Source organism: Diceros bicornis, chromosome 11 (genome assembly GCF_020826845.1).
Source record: "Diceros bicornis minor isolate mBicDic1 chromosome 11, mDicBic1.mat.cur, whole genome shotgun sequence".
NCBI classification, from domain to species: domain Eukaryota; kingdom Metazoa; phylum Chordata; class Mammalia; order Perissodactyla; family Rhinocerotidae; genus Diceros; species Diceros bicornis.
Genome location: NC_080750.1, coordinates 45,977,715 through 46,001,773, shown reverse-complemented (window position 1 = coordinate 46,001,773; position 24,059 = coordinate 45,977,715). Strand labels below are relative to the sequence as shown.

Here is a 24,059-nt window from a genome sequence, read left to right as displayed (position 1 = left end):
TTTTGCATATATATGCATTTGCAGAAAATATATATAACTTTGATTTTTAAAAGTGACCTAAATGGTATCATATCGTGCACATGGTTCCACAGCTTGCCTTTTTCACTCAATGTGTTTTTTAGCTCTACTAATACTGATACACACAGGTCTAGTAGTTAGCAACTCTTAAGTACAAATAGATCAGTACAACAGGAATAAAAGAAATTTGGTGGCTTGGGGGAAATGCTGTATTATTAATTCTTTAAAACTCATTAGGAATTTTTGTTCCAATAGTAGAAAATTCCCATAATCTGGATGCCAGCCTCATTGGGCTGTGACTTCCCTGCTTAATGTCATGCTGTCTCTGTACACAGATGGCAGGATCTCTTTGGTAGGGATAAGGTGCCATTTCCGATAAGGAGAGACAGAAAGCCAAGCTAGAGAAAGTTAAGATAAACACAAGAATTTGGCTATGCTAGACAAGGAAAAGTAAAACCTCAAAACCGAGAGAGAGAGAAAGAGAGAGAGAGAAAGAGAGAGAGAAAGAGAGAGAGAGAGAGAGAGGGATTAACTTCCTAAAGTGAGTAAAGACAGTGGAGATTTGGCAATTGGTCATTTAGACTTATCTCTACATAGTAAGTTGTTTGTTTGGTAACCATTTTGAAAAAGCTTGTTTTTTCCCACACCACTCTTACTAACACTTACTGGCATTGTCTGGTAGCAGAAACTATACAGTGGGAATATATTTTTTTTCATTTTTCTTCTGCAATTGCTTTACTTCACATTTAAAATTTTACATATAAGTTGGCAATCTCAACTAAAGAATAATTAATTGCTATCAATATGAAATTTTAAAGTATATTTAAATGAGAAAAATAGCTTTTATATCATGTCAATTTATTCAAAGTTATCAACATAATTAATGACATTTTAGAATAAAATTGAGTTTTTGTAAGATGTTACAATCAAATATTTATTTATATTAGCAATTCAACAATTAAACAGGGACTCCGGTACTATTTTTAAATTGCATTCATATAGAAGAACAGTAAGTAGTTGTTTTGGATGGGGTGGTTGCGATGGTAGCAGCTCTTACAAGGTATTCTCCAATCTACAGACATGTTTTCTTTCTTAAACACATGATAGTAATAGCTAAGAATTACATAATATTTGCCAAGTGCTGGACACTCGTGAACATACTTTACAGATTTTAATTAATTTGAACCTCACAATAACCATGTGAGATAAAGATTATCACCATCCCCAGTTTACAGTGAGGAATCTGATACAGGAGGCTCAGGGACTCATCTAAAGTCGTACAATTATGATGAAGCAGAGGTGGGATTTAAACCCATACAGGTTAGCTCCAGAATGCATACACTTAAGCAGAATGTTATTCTGTCTCTCCTGCACAGCCAAGTAACATACTATCGGGTGGCACTGGGTGAAATTTACATTGCACTAGGGGTTCTATCATTTTGAGTTCGGGAACCATTGTGATTAACATTGTACTAGCAGTTCTATTTCAGTTTTCTTAAAGAAATGAAACCAGCGTGTCTGTCATTTTCTTTTGCCTACTGGAAACCATCAGCAAAAACAGGAAAAAAACCTCCAGTTAAAAGAGGGATTGTTAAAAAAGCATATTTCAGAAAAAAAATAATAAACTGTACATCCAAAGGAGTGTCTGGTCCCTTTAATTTCTCACTCTAATAAGCTAGAACCTCATTTCAGCCACTCTAGAATTTCCCCCAAATATGGACTAGTACATACCTATATGTGTGTGTATTTACGTGTGTGTGTACTTGTGTATGTATGTGTATGTATTATACACATATTCTCAGTGGTAGGACATTTTTGTTCTCTGTGGATAGATTTTATCTGGAGATAATCAAAAGCATTTTGAGCTAAGATGGGCAGGTGATGTAAGGTTAGGCAACATTAATTTGAAGTAAAAATTAAGTCTGGGCTAAAAATAATGAAATGGCCTTTTTAACATTCAGTTACCAACTCTGACATTTGCTTTTCTAGCAAAGGATCTGGACATCTTTGGAATCTAATTCTATTACAAGGTAAGTCTTCTCTCCCCTCCTCCCGCCCCCATTTTTCTGCCTCTCTTCATTAATAAGGGTAATTTTTTGGAAATTTGGACATACACAGAATTCTTTGTCTGTGAACTCCACCCTGTTTTCTAGATTATGCAACACTAAGTACATATAGTGGTAGAAGGAGCACCCTCAGATGTAATGCTATACAAATGTAAACATTTTAGTCACCCAGTAAAGTCATACCTTCATAAATAGTTCATTAGAAGAATTTTTCATTTTTATACTTGACTAAAACTCAATTTTCCTTTATTTTCACATTTGTGAAAAAAAAATCATTTACCCACTCCAAGACAGGCTGAGATCCATTTGCTGTATGGAAACAAATTCTGTTCTCAGCATAATCTGTCCTGTGTCCAGTGAAGGCGTTCTCTTAACCACTGCTGCCATCTGCTGGTCATGTGATTCTTAGATTTTGGAAAAAGCAGTGCACAATGCTCCAGCCAAGATGATGCAAAATGCAAGTATCATTAATAGGTAGTTTTGTAGACCCTGAATAATAAAAAAGAATAACTGTAATTAATAAAACCTGAATCAAATATACAAAAAGTAGAGACTCGAGATTGCTAGGGACTTGACTAATCATCTGCTGTAGCCACCTGTATGCTTTTTGCTATCCCTCCAAGTAATCGACTCAGATTCTCTTGAAAATCCACAAGAACATTACTAATTCACCCATTCAGTAAATACATGTGGGCTCCCACTATGCATCAACATGTGCTGGGTTAAAATGGGGAGCAAAACGTGCCCTTATTCAGCTAACTGTATAATATGAGAGGCAGGAATTAATAAAAGCATCACAGAAAAGAATGTTACAAAGTAAGAGGAGTGTTAATAAGAAAACAACCATGGTTGTTGCTGAGTGTGTTGCAAAGGAATCTTAACAAGGCTGTTTTAGAGGGTGGGGAGTTGAGCTTCTGACTGTAAGTATTAATGAAGTCGGCAGAGAAAGAGGGCAGCAGGAAGAGATTGCAGGTAGAAAACATTTTACGTACAAAGCTCTGTTGTAAGAGAAAGCATGATACTTGCCAGGGACTGAAAGGTCAGTGTGACCAGGGCAATGAGAGGTAAATGGAGCAAGATGAGGTTGGTGGGCTATGGGCCGAAGCACACAGGGATCTCATAGGCCATACTAAGCCTACAGGCCATAGATTATACTTTTTTTTTTTTTTGGTTAGGAAGATCAGCTCTGAGCTAACATCCATGCTGGTCCTCCTCTTTTTGCTGAGGAAAACTGGCCCTGGGCAAACATCTGTACCCATCTTCCTCCACTTTATATGGGACGCTGCCACGGCATGGCCTGACAAGTGGTGCATCAGTACGTGCTCGGGATCCGAACTCGGGCCGCCAGCAGCGGAGTGCGCACGCTTAACCGCTACGCCACGGGGCCGGCCCATAGGTTATACTTTTGAGTTTTATTTTTCCAAGCAATGGGAAGACAGTAAAGGAAAGGGCACAGCTGGATGAAGTGAGGCGATAGGATTTGCATTTCATAAAACCCACACTTTTCTGCAGATGGTGAAGATTGGAGGGGGCCAGAATGGAGGCAAGGAGACCAATAAGGAGGTGACTACAGTCCTGGGGAGAGATGATGAAGTGCAGATGGAGAGACAGAGATCGATCTAAAGGGCGAGGAAGAAACAGAGACTAGGTTTGACTTGTCCAGCTATGTATGGGTGCACTGGTCCTAAAGATGGGAAATACTGAGAACCACTTCCCAATGTAGCCAGCCTGTCCTTAGACATGTTACGCAGAGATATTTTATTTCCTGCAAGTTCTGTCTTTAGGGGTACAGATAGATCAATTCTAATCTCTCTCCCACAGGATAAACCCTCAAACATTGAAAATAACTGTCTTATACCCCAGAAACATCTTTTTTCCTAGTCAATATTTTAGCTCCTTTGATCATTTTTCATATGGAATGGTTTCAAGCTGCCTCAGTGTCCTAGCTGTTCCCCTGTGAATGACTGCCAGCTTGTCTACATCCCCTTTTAAATATAGACCCCAATACTCTAAGGAAAGTTTTAAATATCATCAAGTAAAAGAGGACTAGCACTTCTCTAATTTTAGATATATGGTCTAAAATTACATTGAGATCTCCTGGGAGTCAAATCATATAATACTATCATTAGCTCTTATTAAGAGTGATGCCAATTAACACATAGCCAAAACACCAAAAAATGTATATCCCCTTTTTTCAAGTTAATAAAGGATTGAGTTAGAGTGGGTTAATTGGGTTGGGGCCAGTTGAATTATTTGATTCACTGTGAGCATTGACACTACCAGAAGTCACTACTGCAAGTTCTACAAGTGAAGGATAGACCACAAAGCTTTGCCAAGTACAGCGCAGCTTATTTACACACACACACACACACACACACACACACACACACACACACACACACAACTGCAATAAGGTTTTAAGGTTCCCTGACATCTTTTCCCTAGTTTTAAAGACTGCAACCTTACCTAGACACCGGTATTGGTGCAGAGTAGACACTCAATACATATTTGTTCAAAGAATGAATACACTCAGCTGATTTCCAAATGTACTTTGTGAATTATACAATTGATGACATCACTGAAATAAGAAAAAATATACGGGGGCCTCAATTATCCGCACCTTACAGTCTAATTATGTGAATACTTTGCTGAGTTCTCTGTTGTATTGTCTATGTAGACAGAAGAATAATGTTCTCAGGGAGTAAAATATTTTTCCCCTTTAAGGTTAAGAATCTGCCCAAACTGCCTACTCTCCCAGAGAAAAAGATCTATTATATTTGGGCAATAGCAAAAGTTTTCCTTTGTCAAAGGTCAACGTTAACTCTTAGAAAGATCACGCTAACATTCTCCCCAAAGCAAAAATTTTTAACTTGGATTTTTGAAGCAGCTACTAAAATAACAAATCATCTCATTCTTTATCTGGGAGTAGCTACTGACCTATAAATTGTTGTGGTAATAATCCCGTGTGTTGGTATTACCGTAGACATATTGACTAAGTGTATTGCTAAAAATACAATGGATATCTAGCTTAAAATAGCCAAATATAAAATTCTAAAACAAACTTCCCAAAGAGGAACAGACACCAGATACAAAAGGTCATCAGAAGTGCAAAGCATCCAACTGGAGCGCTGATGGTATTAAAACTAAATAAAATCATTAAACTCTTTCACACAAAAACGTGCTTGGATCTCAGATTAAGTCCCTACTGCTAGAGGTTGCAGACTTCGTGTCTCTTATGCGTCTTTGAAGATTGCTTCAAGACACAACCAAGAAGATCTAAAAGTCATAAAGATAAATGTTTTCCTCCAGCGTTTTATCTTGTTTCTAAGAAAAATCATTAAAAAAAGAATTCTGATAGGATTTTGGTTTCAGTGTTTAGTCGATAACTCTTAAACTAGTTGGCATGTAAAATATTTAAAACTTTCTTTTAAATAAGCTGTTGAGGGGTAATTAGGTACCTGCATTGAATAAGTATCACTGGACGCTCCTTAAGTTTTGTTTGTAGACAGATTTGTAAGGTTTTTTTAACTCTAGAAAGGTCAATAAAACTCACTCTTTGCTTTCAGCTTGGCCCTCCCTCTCTTTATTTTTACATACATAATTGGCCAAACTTGAGCACTCACTGTCAAAATTCCAGATAGAAAACCACTGGGATTTCATAGGAATCTCACTGAATGTAACTGGAGAGAACTGCCTAGTAATAACCGTGAGTTGTTCCATCAGGAATATGGTGAGTTTCCTCATCTGTTCTGATATTCTTTTATGTCCTATGGTAAACGGTGGTAGTAAAGTAAAAGGTTTTATAAATCTAGCACATTTCTTCTTTATTATTTTCTTATATTTTTATAATTTTTATAGGTAAAATACCATTTATTTTTCTCTTTTTAATTCGTTATTGGTGGCATATTGGAAAGCGATTGATTCCATATTTATTTTATATTTCAGCATTTTACTAAATGATCTTATTGGATCTTAAGATTTTCAGCTGATTCTCTTAAATTTTTAAAGACAATAATGTTATATGCAAATGACAATTTTCTTATTTTCTTTCCTGTATCTATTCCTCTTATTCTTAATTTTATCTTAACACGCTGGCTAGGATCTCCAGAAAATACTGAATAATAGCAGTGATGGAAAAATCTTTGACTTCCAAATTATAGAGAACTTTTTTTTCAGCTTTATTGAGGTATAATTGATAGAGAACTCTTAAGTTTCACTTTAGTTATGTATTTGTTATTGTTTTCTGATAGCCATTTTGTATCAATTAAAGCTTCCTCCTATTTGTAGCTTTACTAAGAGGTTGTTTTCTTAATTAAAAACGGGTTTTTCATTTTAATAAATGCCTTTTGAATATATATTATCACATAGTTTTTCTCTGTTTATCTAATATATAATAAATTACTTTAATTAATTTGCATATTATGAACCATCTTTGCATTCTTGAATTAAATCCCACTTGGTCATGGCTTATCATTCTTAAAAGCTCCCCCTCTACTTGGTCTGTACTGTCTTTTTAAAGATGTCTTAAAAAAAACTTTTTGAATGTCCTTTAGTATCTTTTTAGAGGACTCTGAGTAGTTAACACTATGCTCAATGTTGAGGGATTCTTTCTCTCAAGGGAGTTCTTGTACCTAGGGAAGACGATTTTTAATTCAGTATTGTTATTACTAAATGCTTTATAATAAATCTATTCTTAGTTTGTGCTTCTTTATACCTATAATTGCAAATAAGCTATGGTCACTTGTTTTTTTCTAAGGCTTCAGCATGTTATACTGGACAAACCCAATCTTAAATAGAAATTATTATCCTTTGTGAGGCAGATGAGGTATTTTCCAGGAGATTTACAATGTGTTTTGGGCATAAAATTATTATTTGTGGAAAGCAACCCTATCTAAAATAAATGAGAAACATGTGCGTGAAAGTAACTTATGGGTTTATAACTGTTTTAAGTTGTCTTGTGTATTTAAAAAAACAAAAATTAAGATCATAATCCAAATATCTTCTAAACAAATTTATTTATTTAATCTGAGAATCTGACTTGTACTATCAAATTATTAATATTATTGATTTCTAAATCAAAACATTTCATTTAGAATGAATGAAATGATGTTTTAAATCTAAAACTGAAGAATCATTTTAAGAATTAGCCAGGGAAACAGTTCACTTTATGGTTCCCAGAAATTAGCAGCATCAGATCTTCTTAGAACCAGGAATTATTTGTTATTACAGCTGCATATTAAGACAGAAAATATTATGTCTATGCTGCCTTGACAGAGTGTCTCTGGAGTTATATTGTTTTTAGTAAAAACGATTATAAAATACTATTCACACGTATTCCTCAACTGAAGACTTTTTCCACAAATAGAGGTAAATGGAAAAATTCTAAAACAATTTTTAATGAAAATACACACACACACACATCCTAGAACTATTTGATGAATGCAATTTTAAATCACCATCATCTACACTTGAAAAGGAAGGGGTAGTAGTCACCTGCTATCATAACTGTTTTTCTATAAAGTTGCTAGTTTGATATGGAGGCCTTTGGGAGACATGAGAACCAATGGAAAAATCTATTCCAAAATTCCATCTGCCTCAGGGATATGTTAATCTTTGAGATAAAAAACCTTTCATCTTGATTGTCTACCATATTTTACACTAAATAAAATTTTCCTCTATCTCATTTCACTGGGTTATTTAACCAAAAACTCTTATGGGAAAAGAAAGCCAACTAAAGCATTTTTCCACTGGCAGTGGGGTGGAGAGAAATATGTTTCCTAATAATTATCATATCTTTAGTGTTTTTTCTCCTAGTTAGGGATGACACCATTTTGAACATCTGACCTGTCACCTCCATTCATGTGTTTTCTGCCCTGGACTTAGGAGTCACATGCAGTTTTCAGAAAATAACACAAATATAGTATTATATACCCTTCTTATCTGGATCTACACCTGTTTTCTAAATTTGTCCTTTCTTGTACATACCTGTATTTCCTTAAACATGAAGACACCCCACATTGCAGCTATAAATCCTGGACCCTTAAATAAAAATAAGAACTTTAATTAAATTGGTTATTTTTCTGTGACTGCACTCTACATAAATATAGTAAATCAGAGAGCTGACCTGACACTTTAATCAAACAACTTTCTATTATAAAAACAATATAACAATATTGTCAAGGAAAACTATTCATCATCTCAATCCTAACTCAACATTAAGTTAAACTGAGTAGCATTAGGTAAGAAGCGAAGACTTTTTTTCTTTATGGTTTTCATTTTTGTTATTTTGATGATTCTATATTTTGTGCCATATAATGCTTTTCTTTAGTGTGATCTATTTATAAAAAAATATTTTGATAAGCAAATAGTTCATTTTTTCTAGTGAACTAGTTCCTTAGGATACTGGAAATGGGATTAATAGGAAAAAGTGCAAATTTATAACTTTGGCATGAGATAATCCCATAACTGAAGAAATTTTAGTACGTTCTTTTGGGCCTGACAAATAATGTGCTTATGGAAGTAGCATGCACTTTAAAAAAAATTTTTAACTGATACTAAACTAACTAAACTAACTAAACTCTAACAAATGCTAAAGATAGTTTTATGGGAAGATAGAAAAACCATGTAAGGAAAAATAAACAATGGGTTAGTAGCAGGAGACAAAGACAGTAATGAAATAACATAGGACAAAAGAAATGAGGAGAAATGAGATAGAAAAAAAAGATGATTCTGCAATCTGACAACTTGAAGCTATTAAAGTTTGTTAATGTTTTTAGCTGAGAAGGGAAAAAACTGGTATTTGGATTAATCGTGGTCTTTGTGGAGAAAGTGTATTGTATCAGCATTTTTGTGATTCCTTTTCAAGTCCTGCACAAACTCTGGAAGAGTTTCAAATAAACAATTCCAACATGTTTTTTTCCCCTTCCACTACTCCAACTATCTAAATGGCTGGGTCAACAAAGTTTGACTCCAATCCTGGTATGTAAGTGAAGTAACAAAAATACATTACTCTCTGTTTTTCAGCATCTGGAAAAGTCAGTATCAAAAGAGCCAGAGAAATAGGTCAAAGGAACTGTGTTTTATCAATGACGTAAGGTCCTAAGCCTCCAAATTCAAACCAGACAAGAAGCATCTGGGTCCTCTAGGCAATGCCTTACTGACTTTGCACAGGACAGGTGGAAACAATAGAAAGGAGGATATAATATTAATGTTATCATGCCAATTGCTCAAGAATTTTATCCTCTTTAATCTAGAAATTTATTTCTCTTCAGAGAACATGGTAGAAGACAATACCAAAACTTATCATTGACCATTAAGGCTTTTTAACTGATGATTTTCTAAATGTTAGTTTAGACATGGCCTAAGGGTTAGTGTGAAGTATAATGTGTTTATAGGAAGTGGTGCTTGGCTAAAAGCAATGCAAGCATAAGTCAAAGTGTGTACAGACTCTTCAATTCAGGCAAAGGAGAGCCAAAGAGGAGGAATATTTTAGATAAGAGTGACAGCTGTTTTGGCAATTGGGATTGTATATTTTCCTTTTGTAAATTAATACAAATAACACATTTGTAAATCAGCCTTTGAAAATAAGGTAAGCTTGTGGGGGCCGGTCCGGGGCCGGCCCCATGGCGTAGCAGTTAGGTGCGTGCACTCCGCTGCTGGCAGCCCGGGTTTGGATCCCGGGTGCCCACCAACACATTGCTTGTCAAGTCATGCTGTGGCAGCGTCTCATATAAAGTGGAGGAAGATGGGCACGGTTGTTAGCCCAGGGCCAGTCTTCCTCAGCAAAAAGAGGAGGATTGGCATGGATGTTAGCTCAGGGCTGATCTTCCTCACAAAAAAAAAAAAAAAGAAAAAGAAAAGAAAATAAGGTAAGCTTGAGCCATCTAGAGGAGCTGAAGCTTCTGGATAAGCTGATTAGGCTTTTAGACTTATCAGGGAAGACTTGGACAGAGGTAACAAGCCCTTTCTCCTACTATGTGAGTTTTTCTTTTCTTCTTTTTTGATTTCTAACTGATTGTTATTTGCCAATAAATATAGATGCTGCTTTCAAGGAACTCACAGTCTAGTCTCCAATGGATGTGTAACAACGGAAATTTATGCACCTGGGAAGGACAACGCTGCTGGGATTTGAAACATGTACTCTTTTGATGAAATAAGATTGACCATATTCATAATTGTTAAAGCTGGGTGATGGGTATGTTTGAAATTTTCCATTAAAAAAAGTTAAAGTTAAAAAAATCTAATTCCATCAAGACAATAAGATAAAGAAGAATGCAAGATCCTTGAGGGTAGGGACTAAATCTTTTCTGCATGTGACTAAGTTTGTCCTTGACTAGAGTAACAAAAGTGAAACCAAGCAAGAACCTAGTAGCAATGAAGACCTATTCCCTCACCTCCCAGAAATACCTGTCCCTCCCAGGTAACAATCTCCAAGCACCAGAGGAATCTACACCTGGTGGGTGAGAAGACTTGGCTTACATCACAGTGGTTTGAGAATAATCCTTCTCACGGGCAAGTCTCCAAAACCGCAGCGACCACTCTTACCGACCCTCTGCCCACACTACACATGCCTTAGCAATTTATTTCCACTGAATTAAGCCTTAATGTTTTGTCCTGAGTCTTTACCATAATTTAATACAAGAAACAGTGGTAGGATAACTGTATCTCTGTCTACAATAAAATTTTTGTGAAGAATATTATTTATTGTTCAATGTCCCTGTAAAAGGCTCCATATGATTAAAAAAAATAGATAAATTCTATTATTAGTGAATTTAGTGCTAGAAAATAATTGGTCTTTTCTGAGGAAGTAATATGTTACCAGTTAAAGAGAATTAGCTACCCCATTGTATTACCCCCTTTTGTAAGCACAAAGCAAAACTTAATGTTTAATCACCGAACTGTTTAAGCTTGGTGCTGCTTGCTTCCTTTCTCATATTTATCATAGCTTTGCTTTTCTGTGTTTGCATTTCTATTTGTTTTGTATGACTTAAGTGTATCTGTGTATTTTATATAAAATTACTCTAAGCCCTTTATGGAGAACCCACATTTGTTCAAGAATATAACTTGATTAAAAGACAAAATCACTAACATATGACAAAGCTTAAATTTAATGTGATTAATGACTTGATCTATTTTAATAAATATTATTCTTCCTTATGTAGTGGGATATTAATGTCAAATAACATTTGCATCCCTAGTTGAGGAGCATATCATACTATAAACTTTTCTCTACAAATGTACTTTTAAGCATTTGACCGGTAAGCTTTATATTCCACTCTCCATTATATTTTCCAGTGTTATATGGTCACTTCTAGCATTAAATATCCTTGAAATAATGAGAAAAAACCCTTTTTGGAAAGAATTTGGGTCCTCTGCCATTCCAGTGACAAGGACTTAAACCTAAAATAATTCCTTATAATTTGCTCGATTTTGATAACATTTTCCCTCAGCAGGGATTAAGAATGTCAAAATGTGGGCTCTTTAAATTAAAAAAAAAAAAACTTTTATTATTTGAATTTAGTTGTTCTTTAAGGCTAACTATTTTATGGACACAGTGGAACCATCAAAAAATATACTATTTGCGGGGCCAGCCCGGTGGCGTAGTGGTTAAGTTCACGTGCTCTGCTTTGGCGGCCTGGGTTTTGTGGGTTTGGATCCTGGGCACAGACCTATACACTGCTCGTCAGGTCATGCTGTGGTGGCATCCCACATACAAAATGGAGGAGGACTGGCACAGATGTTAGCTCAGTGACAATCCTCCTCAAGCAAAAAAGAGGAGGATTTGCAACAGATGTTAGCTCAGGGTCAAGCTTCCTAACCGAAAAAAAAAAAAATACTGTTTGAAACCCCAAATTTATATTAAAACTTAAGGATGTTTCAAACTTTGATGCAATGTGTTTTAGACTAGACAATGTGTTTAAAAAAGTCAGTTTTCTAGGTTTGCAGAGGTGTGCTACTAAAATGTCTTAGGCAAATTTTGTTGATGATGATGATTTAGGAAGCAGTGGGTGCAGGTGAACAGCTGGTCAGCAATCTAAGATATCTAGTGTAGACACAAGAGCCCAACATTAAAGTAATAAGTTCCTGTGTGTATATGTCAGTCCTGGTGCCATAACGAACCTGAAACAAACTCTAAATTGGATTCTATACTGCTGGCAGAAAGTAGCCCTGTGTCCTGGAAGCTCTGTACTTCGAAGCTTTGAGATTTCCACTAGCCATGTCACCTCAGACAATGCTCTTAACTATCGCCTCTTCTCATCTTCAAAATGGGGACAGTCCTATCAATACTTGTCCTGCCTACATCAAAGGAAACATTTTTGTTTTATGTTACCTACCTATGTGCTACATAATTGACACCTAAAAAATCAGATGAAGCAAATTGTACTATGTATGCCACCATAAATGGCATCGTGTGGAGACAATACTCTGCTTTAGCACTTTCTGAAAGCCCTCCTTAAAAATACTGAAGTACCATATGAAGAGGAGGCTGAAGTACTTTCTGTCTCACAAGGTTGTCATGAGATTCAAGTGTGATAATATACACAAAAGTATTTTTTTTATTGATATTTTAATGGTTTCTAACATTGTGAAATTTTGGGTTGTACATTTTTGTTTGTCCATCACCATATATATGACTCCCTTCACCCCTTGTGCCCACCCCCCACCCCCACTGCCCCTGGTAACCACAGTCCAGTTCACAAAAGTATTTTTATATTTATAAACTGTCATATAGAGATGAAATTGTTATAAATAGCAAACTATAATGTATCCAAAATGACATTAGGTAAAATGACCAAACAAAAACTGCAAGGATATTAAAGATTAATAAACCTGCTAAAATCAGGTTAGCAATGTTCCCTTACAATCACGGACATGAGATTAGAGGGTGTCAGTTTATCTACATAAATCTATTATATTAATTGTATTCCTTAAAAAAACCAACTCCATGACAGTCTTTAGTGATTCACTAAGAATGCTTCAGAAAAATTAGATTTACATTTGGAAAACAAAAATTTGGAAAAACATTTCAGCTACTTACAGCAGTGATTATTGGAAAACTGACCACAGCACTGAGGGAGTGATTAGCTATGAACCAACAGCAGGCAGCCACCGCCCAAAGTACTCCTGACAGGAATCCTGAAACACACACAGACATCACACATTTACACACCACGTGCTTCTCCTGAAAAATTCACACTCTAGATACAGCAGAAATATTCAAGTGCACATATTAACGCATTCCTATCTACATTGTTGGTCAACACGCATTTTTGAGCTGTGTTTTGTGATCATTTTGGAAACCAAATGATTTCTCTGCTCCTGACTGCTGTGGGTATAATTATCAATCCTTTCACTTTATTGACAGTAAATAAAGTACCCATAGTAGTAATTGAAGTAAAGATTGCATAGTGGAGAGGGGCGTAGGGAAGATACTGGATCTGAATGTGCTTTGCAAACACCATTTACTCTAAATCATGAACATAAAAATGTGTGAAATTCAGAATGATGCTTATGGCTAAGGCAAAACCTCCTAGAATTTGAATGAAAATATCAGCTAAAATCTTCAGGGTACTTTAGCTAGGCATTCAGTAAATACTCTACCATTTTCTATAATGGTATAGTGGCGCACTTTGGCTTAAATGAATCAGGCACTCAAAATGAACCTCCGACATATGCTTTTATTTTGCTCTTTAAAAAATTTTACTTGTAGACCTAAATTCCAAATTGAATTACAGCAAACTTCTAAATAAGTGAGAAATTATATATATATATTTTTACCATCAATGCCTAATGGATTAAGTCCAAAAGCGTGTGCATTTAACATATACCTGTTTTGAGCTCTAAAACAATTCATCCTTACTTTTTGGAGAAAGTGTTTGTTTCCCAAGTGACTACAGATTCCTATTTGTTGATACTTTTTTTTTTTTTTAAATAGAGTCACAGGACTATGACTTTTAATATGAATCCTTAGATAGTGAAGAAGAAATAATAAAGGCTGTGGTCAATACATAAGATGTTTTGGCATAGGAAACGATCTTAGATTCATTGTTCAAGTTTTACGTTCTGTAATAATGACTGGAATTTCATATCCAGTTTCATGGTTTTTCAATCCCTCATGTTTGGTGCTGCAGTGGGCCAAAGCAATTAAGAGAATGAATACACGCACACACAGACACACACACACAAGACACACACACACACAGACACACACAGAGGATGGCTTGGTTTCCAGAAAACTATTATTCAAGTTAAATGGGTAGAGAATGATACTGCCACAGAGTAAAAAGATTTTCTGTAGTACGTATTCTTACCTGGCAAGATTGCTTCAGGATATAGTTTCGGATTATTTTTCATGGCTATACAGTAGGCCAGAAAGTAGACTGTGCTTGCAAGAAAGATGCCGCTGAAGTGTGCAAAAATATAGTCTAAATCTGAAAATACAGATTATAAAACTGTCAAGTGTATCCTTTTAGTCATTTCAAATAGATTTAAAGTTCTAAAAGCAACTCACCAAATTAACCTTAAAAGTAAAGGAACTATTAATTATATTTTATCATCCTAGTTTTCTACATACTGTTTGTATAGAATTATATAGAATTTTTTTTTTTTTGGTGAAGAAGATTGGCCCTGAGCTAACATCCGTTGCCAGTCTTCCTCTTTTTGCTGATGAAGATTAGCCCTGAGCTAACATCTATGCCCATCTTCCTCTGTTTTGTATATGGAATGCCGCCACAGCATGGTGCGTAGGTCCATGCCTGGGATCCGAACCTGTGAACCCTGGGCTGCTAAAGCAGAGCACTCGAACTTAACTGCTACGCCATCTGGCCGGCCCCTGTTTATATAGAATTTTAATTAACATATTTAAAACCTAGAAATATTAACTAGTAAATTAGTTACTGTAATCAAATCTAAAAGGCTGGTTTTCACGATTATCTTGGAAGCTAAATAAGAAACAACAAACATTATGTGAATATAATGTTAACATCTCCTTTTTAAGAATAGGTATTCAGATCTAATTTTACTAAGAGTTATAACAATTGTAGCAGATCTCCAAGTAGGCTGTAGTGGGGAGTGTGTGTGAAAAACTTTTGGGAGTGCTAATTTTATATATTCTGTTAATCAATCTCGAGACCAGCATCTCCGTTGCAGATGGCAGCTATACTGATGGATATTCAGAAAGTTATTCCAAAGGGTTTTATTCAATTGTTTACAATAAATCTAATTACATAGAGGAGCTAATAACACATGACGGTGGCCTAAATTCTGAGAAACCCCAACTCCACTGACTGTTTAAGCAGGTAGTACTTTGGCCATACCGACGGGTATACTACAGGTTCTTGGCTGGGAAGGCCACATTGGACTCGGTGTTTCTCTCACCTAAAATTTTGACAAAGGTGACTGGCCAGGTTTAGGGAGGAAAGCTTGATGATCAAAGAGTTTGTTTATTCTTCTAAAATCTTAAATCCTACTTCTGAATCTCATAAGAACCACGTATCCATCTATGCACCACCACAAAAGGCAGCATAACATAGCAAACAAAAGCACAGACCACCTGGGTGGGAATCCACAATCCACTCCTTGCTAATTTTGAGACTTGGTCATATTATCTAATCTTTTTCTGTCTTAACTTTCTCAATGAATAACAAGGATAATAATGGTATCGAACCAGCAAGGTTGCTATGAGGGTCAACTGAATCAGTATTGTAACGTGATTAGAATGGTGCCTAGCAAAGAGCACGTACTACTTACATTTTGTTAAATAAATGAAATAAAACATTATGCCGCCTTAGAATTATTTTTGAATAAATTGAAATAAAGTGTCTTCCTATCAAACTACATTTGAGTTGTCATAAGAAAGATCCCTAAGCACTGATTGTCCGATTTATGTTAGGAGATTGTTGAAGACATTGTTTATTATGTCCTAGTACCAAGAACAGCTGTACTCTAGAACAATTAGTTGTTTTTATCTTGTGTTAGCTGAATTGTGGGACTGATCTGATTTCCTCTGTGGCTATAAGAAATCTTAGAGACAAATATATGGCTAATTTCTAGCAAGTGGTACAATTTTTAGACTCATTCCTGGTTCTGTTTTATTTTTAACTCTTGTTTTTCCTTCTCTTTTAATTTATCCTGTGCTTTATTTTGGTTTTTATCTTTTAAAAATGAAAAAAAATAAAAATACAAAAAGTACTTGTATAAAACCTTAAAAAAAAGACAGAAGTTAATAAAAGGTTTTGAGTACTGTTCGTGGGGCTGAATATCAAAAGGAAGAAAGAAACTACGGTATCTACTCAAAGTCTATTCACTCATTTAAAGTCAAGTTCAAATCCCAGCTTCTTCATCAATCTTTCCCTCTTGACTTTTGCCCTCCAAACTTCTTTCTTATCTGAACATAGATCACACTAATTTTCTGCACCATCCAATTTGGAACTTTATTTTCCATGATCTCATTCTTGTATCATTTCATTGGTGCAAGCCATGTTTCCACATAATTACAGGATCCTTGAGTAGACAATCTTTCATCTCCTTTTGAGCCTGTACAAGGCTATTGCACACAGCGTTGAGTTTATGCCTGAGAAATTAATTCTATCACTAGAAACTGAGATAATTAGGAAGCATTATGTTGGGCCTTTCAATGCACCGCTCAGTAGCTTGAAAAATAATATCTTTTGATTGAATAGGCTATACTTTGATCTTTACGAATGCTATACTTTGACGTTTACCTGATTTTAAAGTACAATGTACTACACTTTAGCTTTTTGTAAAAGAGGAGAATCATACATATTTTCCCAGAGATCATCTAACTGGAAAATAATCTCCAAATCTGACTGTAAAGCTGGAAAGCATGTGTTAAGATCCAAGCGGCTGAAATGAATTCTGACTAAAGTTGATTATATTTGTGTATTAAAGATCACAGGAAAATACTCAAACCGTCCTTTATTTTAGCCTTCAGTGACTTTCTAATACACCACTTACAATGGAAAAGCAAGATCAAATCTATGTACCAGGATTTACTACAATCACATTCTTTTTAGATTCTTAAGTAGAAAAACAAGTATTGAGTTTATTTATAAAGTAATTAACTTTTTACTCTCACCATACTGGCTTGCTCCTGCATATATACTATCATTTCTTTTGCTGTGGTCCTTGATATAAATGATTGGCACAAATGTTGATCCATAGAGTATTCCAGATATCACTGCAAGACTGCAGCCCCTTAAAAAACAAATAAATCACTATTAATCTTGGTCCAAAGCAATATTTCTGACAAACACACAGATGGAATGATAATTAAAGCATGCTTCAAAATGTAAATCACAAGCAATTATGCAGAAATCACCCATCCATCTCAAGCTCTGTGACAGGCAGAAGTCAAAGATATATCCTGCAGTGTCAAAGAGGTGTCAGGAGTGAGCGTGAAACTTCAGTCCTCCACTGTCTAACTTTGGAAGTACAAGATTTACAGAAGTTATAATGGATTACCATCATAAATAGTCATTACATAGATGAGAATATTGCCATCATATCATACAGTCTACATAAATAAACTTGGCTCTGTAATTGAACTATTAAGTATTTATGGACTGACACTAGGCCCTATGCTTCTTTTTAAAACATTATAATATCTAGCACAAGGCTAGGATAGATTAAGCACTAAACACACGTTTGTTCAAAACAACTCTTGAGATTCAGACTAGCCTATGTCTTAGTTGACTATGGCGTGGTCAAGAGGAAGTACTGATTTAATAAAATCATCTGGATATTTCAGGTAAAACATTACTTTTTGTGAGAAGAAAATATTTCATTTTAAGCACTTGGAGTTGTGTTGGCTTCTCAGACTTGGCCATATCTCTATGAAGCACAAGCATTTCCAATGCTTTTGGACGGAGGTGATTAATATTTTGGAACAGTCCCTTTAACTTAATACAAAGGACAATGGCATGAAACAGGAAAGAGTTTTAGGCAAAAACCAACTCCCCCCAAGCTTAAAAACAAATTCTTAAAGTCTATTTTAATAGTGTTTTAAGTAATATGACACTGTGGGAACTCACAGGGCCAACTTGGCAATGAGCTCTAGTCACACTGGAAACCCGTGTGTCATGGTGAAGTCTGGACTTCATGGTCCTGGAGGGGTGTCCCAGACTAATAGACTAGCCCTGGCCAGTCACCAGACAACAAAAAATGTTTTTAAGAAATATTTCCTTAACAAAGGAGATGCTTTGTGAAAAATTATTTTGTTTGAGAGATCTGTTTTACTCTGAAGTAAAAACAGCAATGTATTTATTCTTCCAAATCTTGTTTGTTAGTTCATTCTTTCATTCATTGAATCTATTCAAATATTTGCTCCACATTTATTATGCACCAGGCACTGCCTCTTTCCCACTGTGAGGACAGTGTATATACTAACAGAGGAAATGCTTTATGTTCTTGAGGCAAAAGAAGGTGTCACCACATAAAGTCCAGAACAGTCATCAATTGTAAAATGCAAGCTATGTACTATTATATATTTTCATATTTCTTTGCCAGTCCAAAAAACACCCCCCAAAACCCTAAAATATAGAAGCTGATGTTGAGCCTAACTCTCCCAGTCTTTATGAAGACAGTAGGGGGTAGGACCTACATGGACACAAAATATTCTACTATATTTGACAATGAATATCTTGGGATTATAAAATCGTCTAACACATGAGTGGAGGGATTTCCAGTGGGCATCTTGGACAGTGCAATACTCAAGAAGTGTCTTGCCTAGTTCGATTGTGATTGCTCAGAGCATGTTGGTCATTATACTCTGTGGGCTCTCCTACTTCTTTTTCTTTAGGCACAAAAGTCCTGCAAAATGAGACTGCTTGTGTCAGCTACTTATTGGCTAGAGATACTGCTGTGGCTTAGGAATTCCTTGAAGCACTGAGACCAGGGATCCTGCACCTAAAAATTCAGCAGGGGACAAGAAACCCTCTCCACCATGGAGCTCAGGAAGTCAAGTTTGGGTTACCATTATCTTCTTGAACTCAGATGAATATCACTTCACTCTGGTAATCCTTGCTTTAACCAAATATGAAACAGAATAACAGAACCTCTTCTTACACGATGCGGTGTTGCACTGTAGAAAGTTTATCCACCCAGGAATAATCAGGACAGGGATCTTCAGCATTGTTGATCATCTATTGAAAACATTGGCAGAAACCGAAACAAAACAAAATTCAATTGATAATCACACTGGTGACAAAAAGATTGTCAGCGTTTTTCTGTTCTCTCTCAAACATACTTTAAAACATGAACATGTCACACTCTGCATTCTGATTCTGTGGATATCTCTAGACCCAAATGTTTCTGATTCTGTTCCTCTTTCAGTTAGAATGGTTTGGCAGTTGGCAACTTCCGTTTAAATTTTTTCACAGTTTAATATATGGCTGTTTTGATACACCTATCAAAACTCACAAAGTTACTAACGCTTGTGTTTCATTTGCCTATTTTAATAATCCACGGAGAAATTAGAACCAAGGAAAACTCAGACTCTTCTACTATGGAATGCCTAAGATCAATAGGCATTTTTTATTCGGATTTTTTTTTTTTACTGAATTAGTTAATAAAACATTTCTAGTCATGTTACAAGATTAGGCTAATATTTTAAGTCAGAAAAAATTATGAGCAAATTCACAATATTTCTACTATTGAATGTAATCATCTTTATCATCTTTGTGTCTTAGCTGAAGTTTCCTTGACGTTATACTCCTACTGCTTTTGTAAGAGATAGGAAAATAGATTCTAATTCTTTGTCATGTGCTAAGTCAAGTTTTCCTTTGGCAATAATGCTTTCTTTCACGATGAGGAGCTCAGGATGTATGGTTCATGTATTGGTTCACTAACCAATCATGCTGTTTACGTATCTTTACACTTAGTTTGCTTATATCCTTCCATCTTGTCAAGAAAAATCTAAGGCAGTTGTCCTGCTATGTATCTTTTACCAAGTTGCATTCACTCTATTTTCCTTTTTGGCCCTTTATTTGAAGGGTGGTTGGTTAGGCGGTATCTGGATCCTTAAAGTAGGCAAGGGACACCAGATAGCTTCTTCCAGTCCCAAATCCTCCATTCTCTCTGAAACATTTCCCTGATTAGAGATGCCTATGGAGTAATAAATCTCTTTTCTCTTACACTTAAGCTAATTATTATTTAACTTTAGTGTCAATGTTTCACTCACTGTAGTTGATAGGAGTTTTGATAGGGGAGGAAGGAAGGGAGATTAATTTTGAAGTAAGGAGTCAAGGCAGCACCTTCCAGGGAGCAACACCTCAGTGCGGGTGTGGGACGCCAGATTCAGAGGGCAGCTAGGGGCACTGGGCCAATGGCTGGTAGAAGAGATACTTAAAATAGGAAGGAATAGAGTCTGGGCTCAGGGCCAGGGGGGTTTGCCCTGAAATCACTTTAGTATATGGAGCCACTGGCACTTGTGATGTGTCAGATGTCTTTCAAAGGTTGTCCCTTTTTAATCTAGATTTGCTATTCCAGACTAACGTAGGTTCTCCAAGATCAGAACGGTGACTCCTTATATATGGCTTGTCTTTACCTTTGAGAGGAATAGGATATGGCAGAAAAGAGAAATAGGAAGAAATTCAAGTCCAATTCCTATTTCATTTGACTTGATTTACCCTTTCATTGGCTGCTTCTGATCTACTCTGTCCTGTCCTCCCGAGCCTACTTTAAAACCTCCTTCCTCCTCCTTTCCAAAGTAACTTTCATATTCTTCTTCAGTATTTGGGGTTGCCCTACTGCAGAAACCCTTAAGTCATTCCAAAATATGGGCTTGTATATGCATCTCCTTTTAGGGATCTACTGTTAGTAAAAATAAATAGACCTCTGTGTTTGCTGAGAAGCTTTACTGTGGAAATATTGATTGACTGCTACATAGACCCAGCCATCATAAATATGCTAAGATATTTTAGATAGCCCTGGCTGAAAAACAAGAACACCACCTTCTCATCTGTGTTTCAAATCTATGCATTTTTCTTTTATTTTCATTTTATGTTTCAAATCAAGTTCTCTCTCATAGTATACTCACATGCTCTGACAATAATGCTGTGGTGTTCACAGAATACGTGTTATTTGGTATTTCAGTTTTGATGAACAAAAATATGAAAGCACTGTAAAGAAAATAAATTTTAGTTATATTTATCATAACCCTGGTTCATATCAAGTTGCCTGAATTTTAAGAGAAAACACAGCTTAAATCAAGTCCTAATGATATGATGATTACTTCTAAACTGCCTCTTCAGGGGTCCTGCCATTTCTCCAGTACCGCCATTCTCTTTGATGTCTCTCATTGTGCTTAACTGCAACAGGTTAAAGCTAAAGTCATAAGCTTTCCACCCAAAACAGATCTTTCTCTGGATTTTTTTGTTTCAGTCAATGGCCCCATCTTTCTTTCTATTCCTGCTTAACCCTGAAATCACATGGCAAAAAATACGAACAAAAACTACCTTGAAGTAATATTTCTCACCTATTTTATTGACAAAACTCCAAAAGTTTAACAACATCCTCAGTTGGACAAACTATAGGAGACAGACACCACTGATGTGAGTGCAGAAGTGTATAACCCCTACAGAGGAGACTCTGGGACCATCTACCGAAGCCACAGGTGTGTCTACTCCTGACCTACAAACCCCGCTCCACGCCCTATAACACAAGTACACCCACACTCAGGTGAGGTGTACTTGTGTTATAGTCACACAATGGAATACTTCATAGTCACACAATGGAATACTACAGAGCTGTAAAAAAGGAATGAGGATGCCCTCTATGCTCTGATACGGAAAGATCTCCAGAGTATATTTTAAGAGATAAAAACACACACACAAGCCTAACGAATTTTTCCCCTTTAATATCTCTTTCATAATGCACTGTCTGTTCATGTCCAGTATCTTCATAACAAATGCGTCACTTACTATTGACTTTTGAACCATGCAAATATGTTAAATTGTATTAAAATATTAAATTAACAACTTTGGCATACTTTTGATGTTCCTTTTTTAATATGTTTGTGTGGTTTGAAAGTTAAAACAGTATAAGAAGCCTCAAAGTACATATGAGGCTGAAATAAAGTAGGTAGCTAAGTGCAGAATAGTGTATATGATATGCTATCTCTTGTATAAAAATTTAAAATTTCCTAGTTAGCTTCCTTAGTTTAGTGTCTTATTTGCTTTAAAAACTCTAATGACTCCATATTCCCTCCCACAGGAAATTTCACTTTCCTTTTTGATTTTTATTTCTCTCTGCATTCTGCTCCACCCAACCTATCTCAACATAATTCCCCACATGGACTTCTGTTTCTGACTAATCCCTGCGTCAAGCTCTCCTCCATTCCCAATCTTTCACAACTGTCTGTTCTTGTTTGTGCTTCTTCCTTAGCTGCACACACTGGGTACTCTCCTGTTCTTGCCCAAACTAAAGAAAAGTTGAAGCGCTGAATGTGAGGAGAACGTCCCCCCAAGCCAGTCCTCATCAAATCTTCTCTGAATTCCCACAACACTGAGTATAGTCATCACACCATCCAGACCATTTGCCACAAGTCCATGTAATCTTTTTTCTCTAAAGATTTTCTAATTCAATGGAAGATAGGAACCACATCTTACATCTCCTTCAAGGTCCTCAAAGTACTTAACATTCAGTAAAACTGAATGCAAAAACCTAATTATACCTGTATGTCTAATTATTTAAATATGTGTGTGTGTGCTTATATACACGTTAATTTGCAAAGCTAACATTAGACATTGCAATTGCATTTTCTTCTCCAAGTTACAATGAAAACCTTCTAGTTTGTATAGACCAGTGTGGTTTTCTAATAACACAGGATGATATGTTAGAAATACTTGATAGATACAGAAAAAGGTCTTTGAGTGTTTATTCAAACAACTGTATGACCCTCTGACAAATCATTTAATCTCTCTGAGCCTCAACTTTTTTCATCTAGAAAAATGGAGATATATACCCACTTTATAGAGCTGTGATGAGAATTAAATAATAATGCACACAAAATTCTCAGTGTACTTTTTGGCACATAGTAAAGTCTCAAAACGTGTTAGCAAATAGAGAGCCTTCACTATAAACTGGATGGCAGAGGAGGGTGCTGAGCATGTGAAAGAAATTAGGACAAAGAACTCAGTGTTTTTGAGCCTGTGTGACCAGTGCTACTCACAAAATAGGTAAGTCAGAAAGAAGAATCCCAGCCCATTAGGTCAAGAGGGGGTGTGGTGGCACTAAGTTAGGACAAGGTAATGAGATTTATCCTCTTGTATATGAGCATAAAACCAAATAGATCACAAGGTCTTTGGGCTACAGACTTAAAGAACTTGGTACAGTGTGTCAAACACAAAGTTCCATGATAAAGTCTATGAATGCTGTCAAAAGCATAGGAAACAAAAAAAACACACCAATGTTATACCCAAGGGTACTTCTCAACATTTCAACCTATCCAGTTTTACTAGATTTGCAACCCTACACAACTTACTATTAGTAAAACTCAGGTGTGTGTGTGTGTTTACACTGACAATTGAACTCAACATGCATTTATTGAGCATGTATTATGTGTCAAGTCTGGTGTAGCAAAGTCTGATGAGGATGGTGGGAGGCATGGTGTATAAAGAAAGTAATGAACCTTGTCCTTCAGGTTCTCATAGTTCAAGGATAAAAAGCATTGTATGAATAATACAAAACAGACCCTGAGAATTTCAATAATAGATGAAGAACAAAATGCAATGGAATTTTAGGGGCGACTCATTCTAATTAGGAAGAAGGAAATCAATAAAACATCACATGGGGTGGAAAATTTCAATTGATATTTAAGGGTGGCCAAGGAGGCTGAGGAAAGGGCCTTTTGGGCTGAGGGAAGTGTCTGGGGTATGGTGTGATAAATAATCCTGGGTCAATGAATTGACAATACGAAGAGAAAGACGTTTAGGAACAAGGGCTAAATCTATAACT

General features: G+C 35.9%; 1 protein-coding gene across 3 annotated transcripts in view; it reads right to left on the bottom strand.

The window, feature by feature from the left end:
- Positions 1-2,313: 2,313 nt before the first annotated feature.
- Positions 2,314-24,059, bottom strand: part of TMEM144 (transmembrane protein 144) — a 34,460-nt gene continuing 12,714 nt past the window's right edge. For all 3 annotated transcript variants that reach the window (XM_058550264.1, XM_058550265.1, XM_058550266.1), the window contains exons 6-12: positions 21,142-21,223; positions 19,170-19,246; positions 17,182-17,300; positions 14,396-14,515; positions 13,123-13,220; positions 8,070-8,123; positions 2,314-2,573 (exon numbers count right to left, since the gene is read on the bottom strand). In XM_058550264.1, coding sequence (XP_058406247.1) covers positions 2,490-2,573; positions 8,070-8,123; positions 13,123-13,220; positions 14,396-14,515; positions 17,182-17,300; positions 19,170-19,246; positions 21,142-21,223 — 634 coding nt within the window. In that variant the 3' untranslated portion in view covers positions 2,314-2,489. The remainder of the gene's footprint in view (positions 2,574-8,069; positions 8,124-13,122; positions 13,221-14,395; positions 14,516-17,181; positions 17,301-19,169; positions 19,247-21,141; positions 21,224-24,059) is intronic.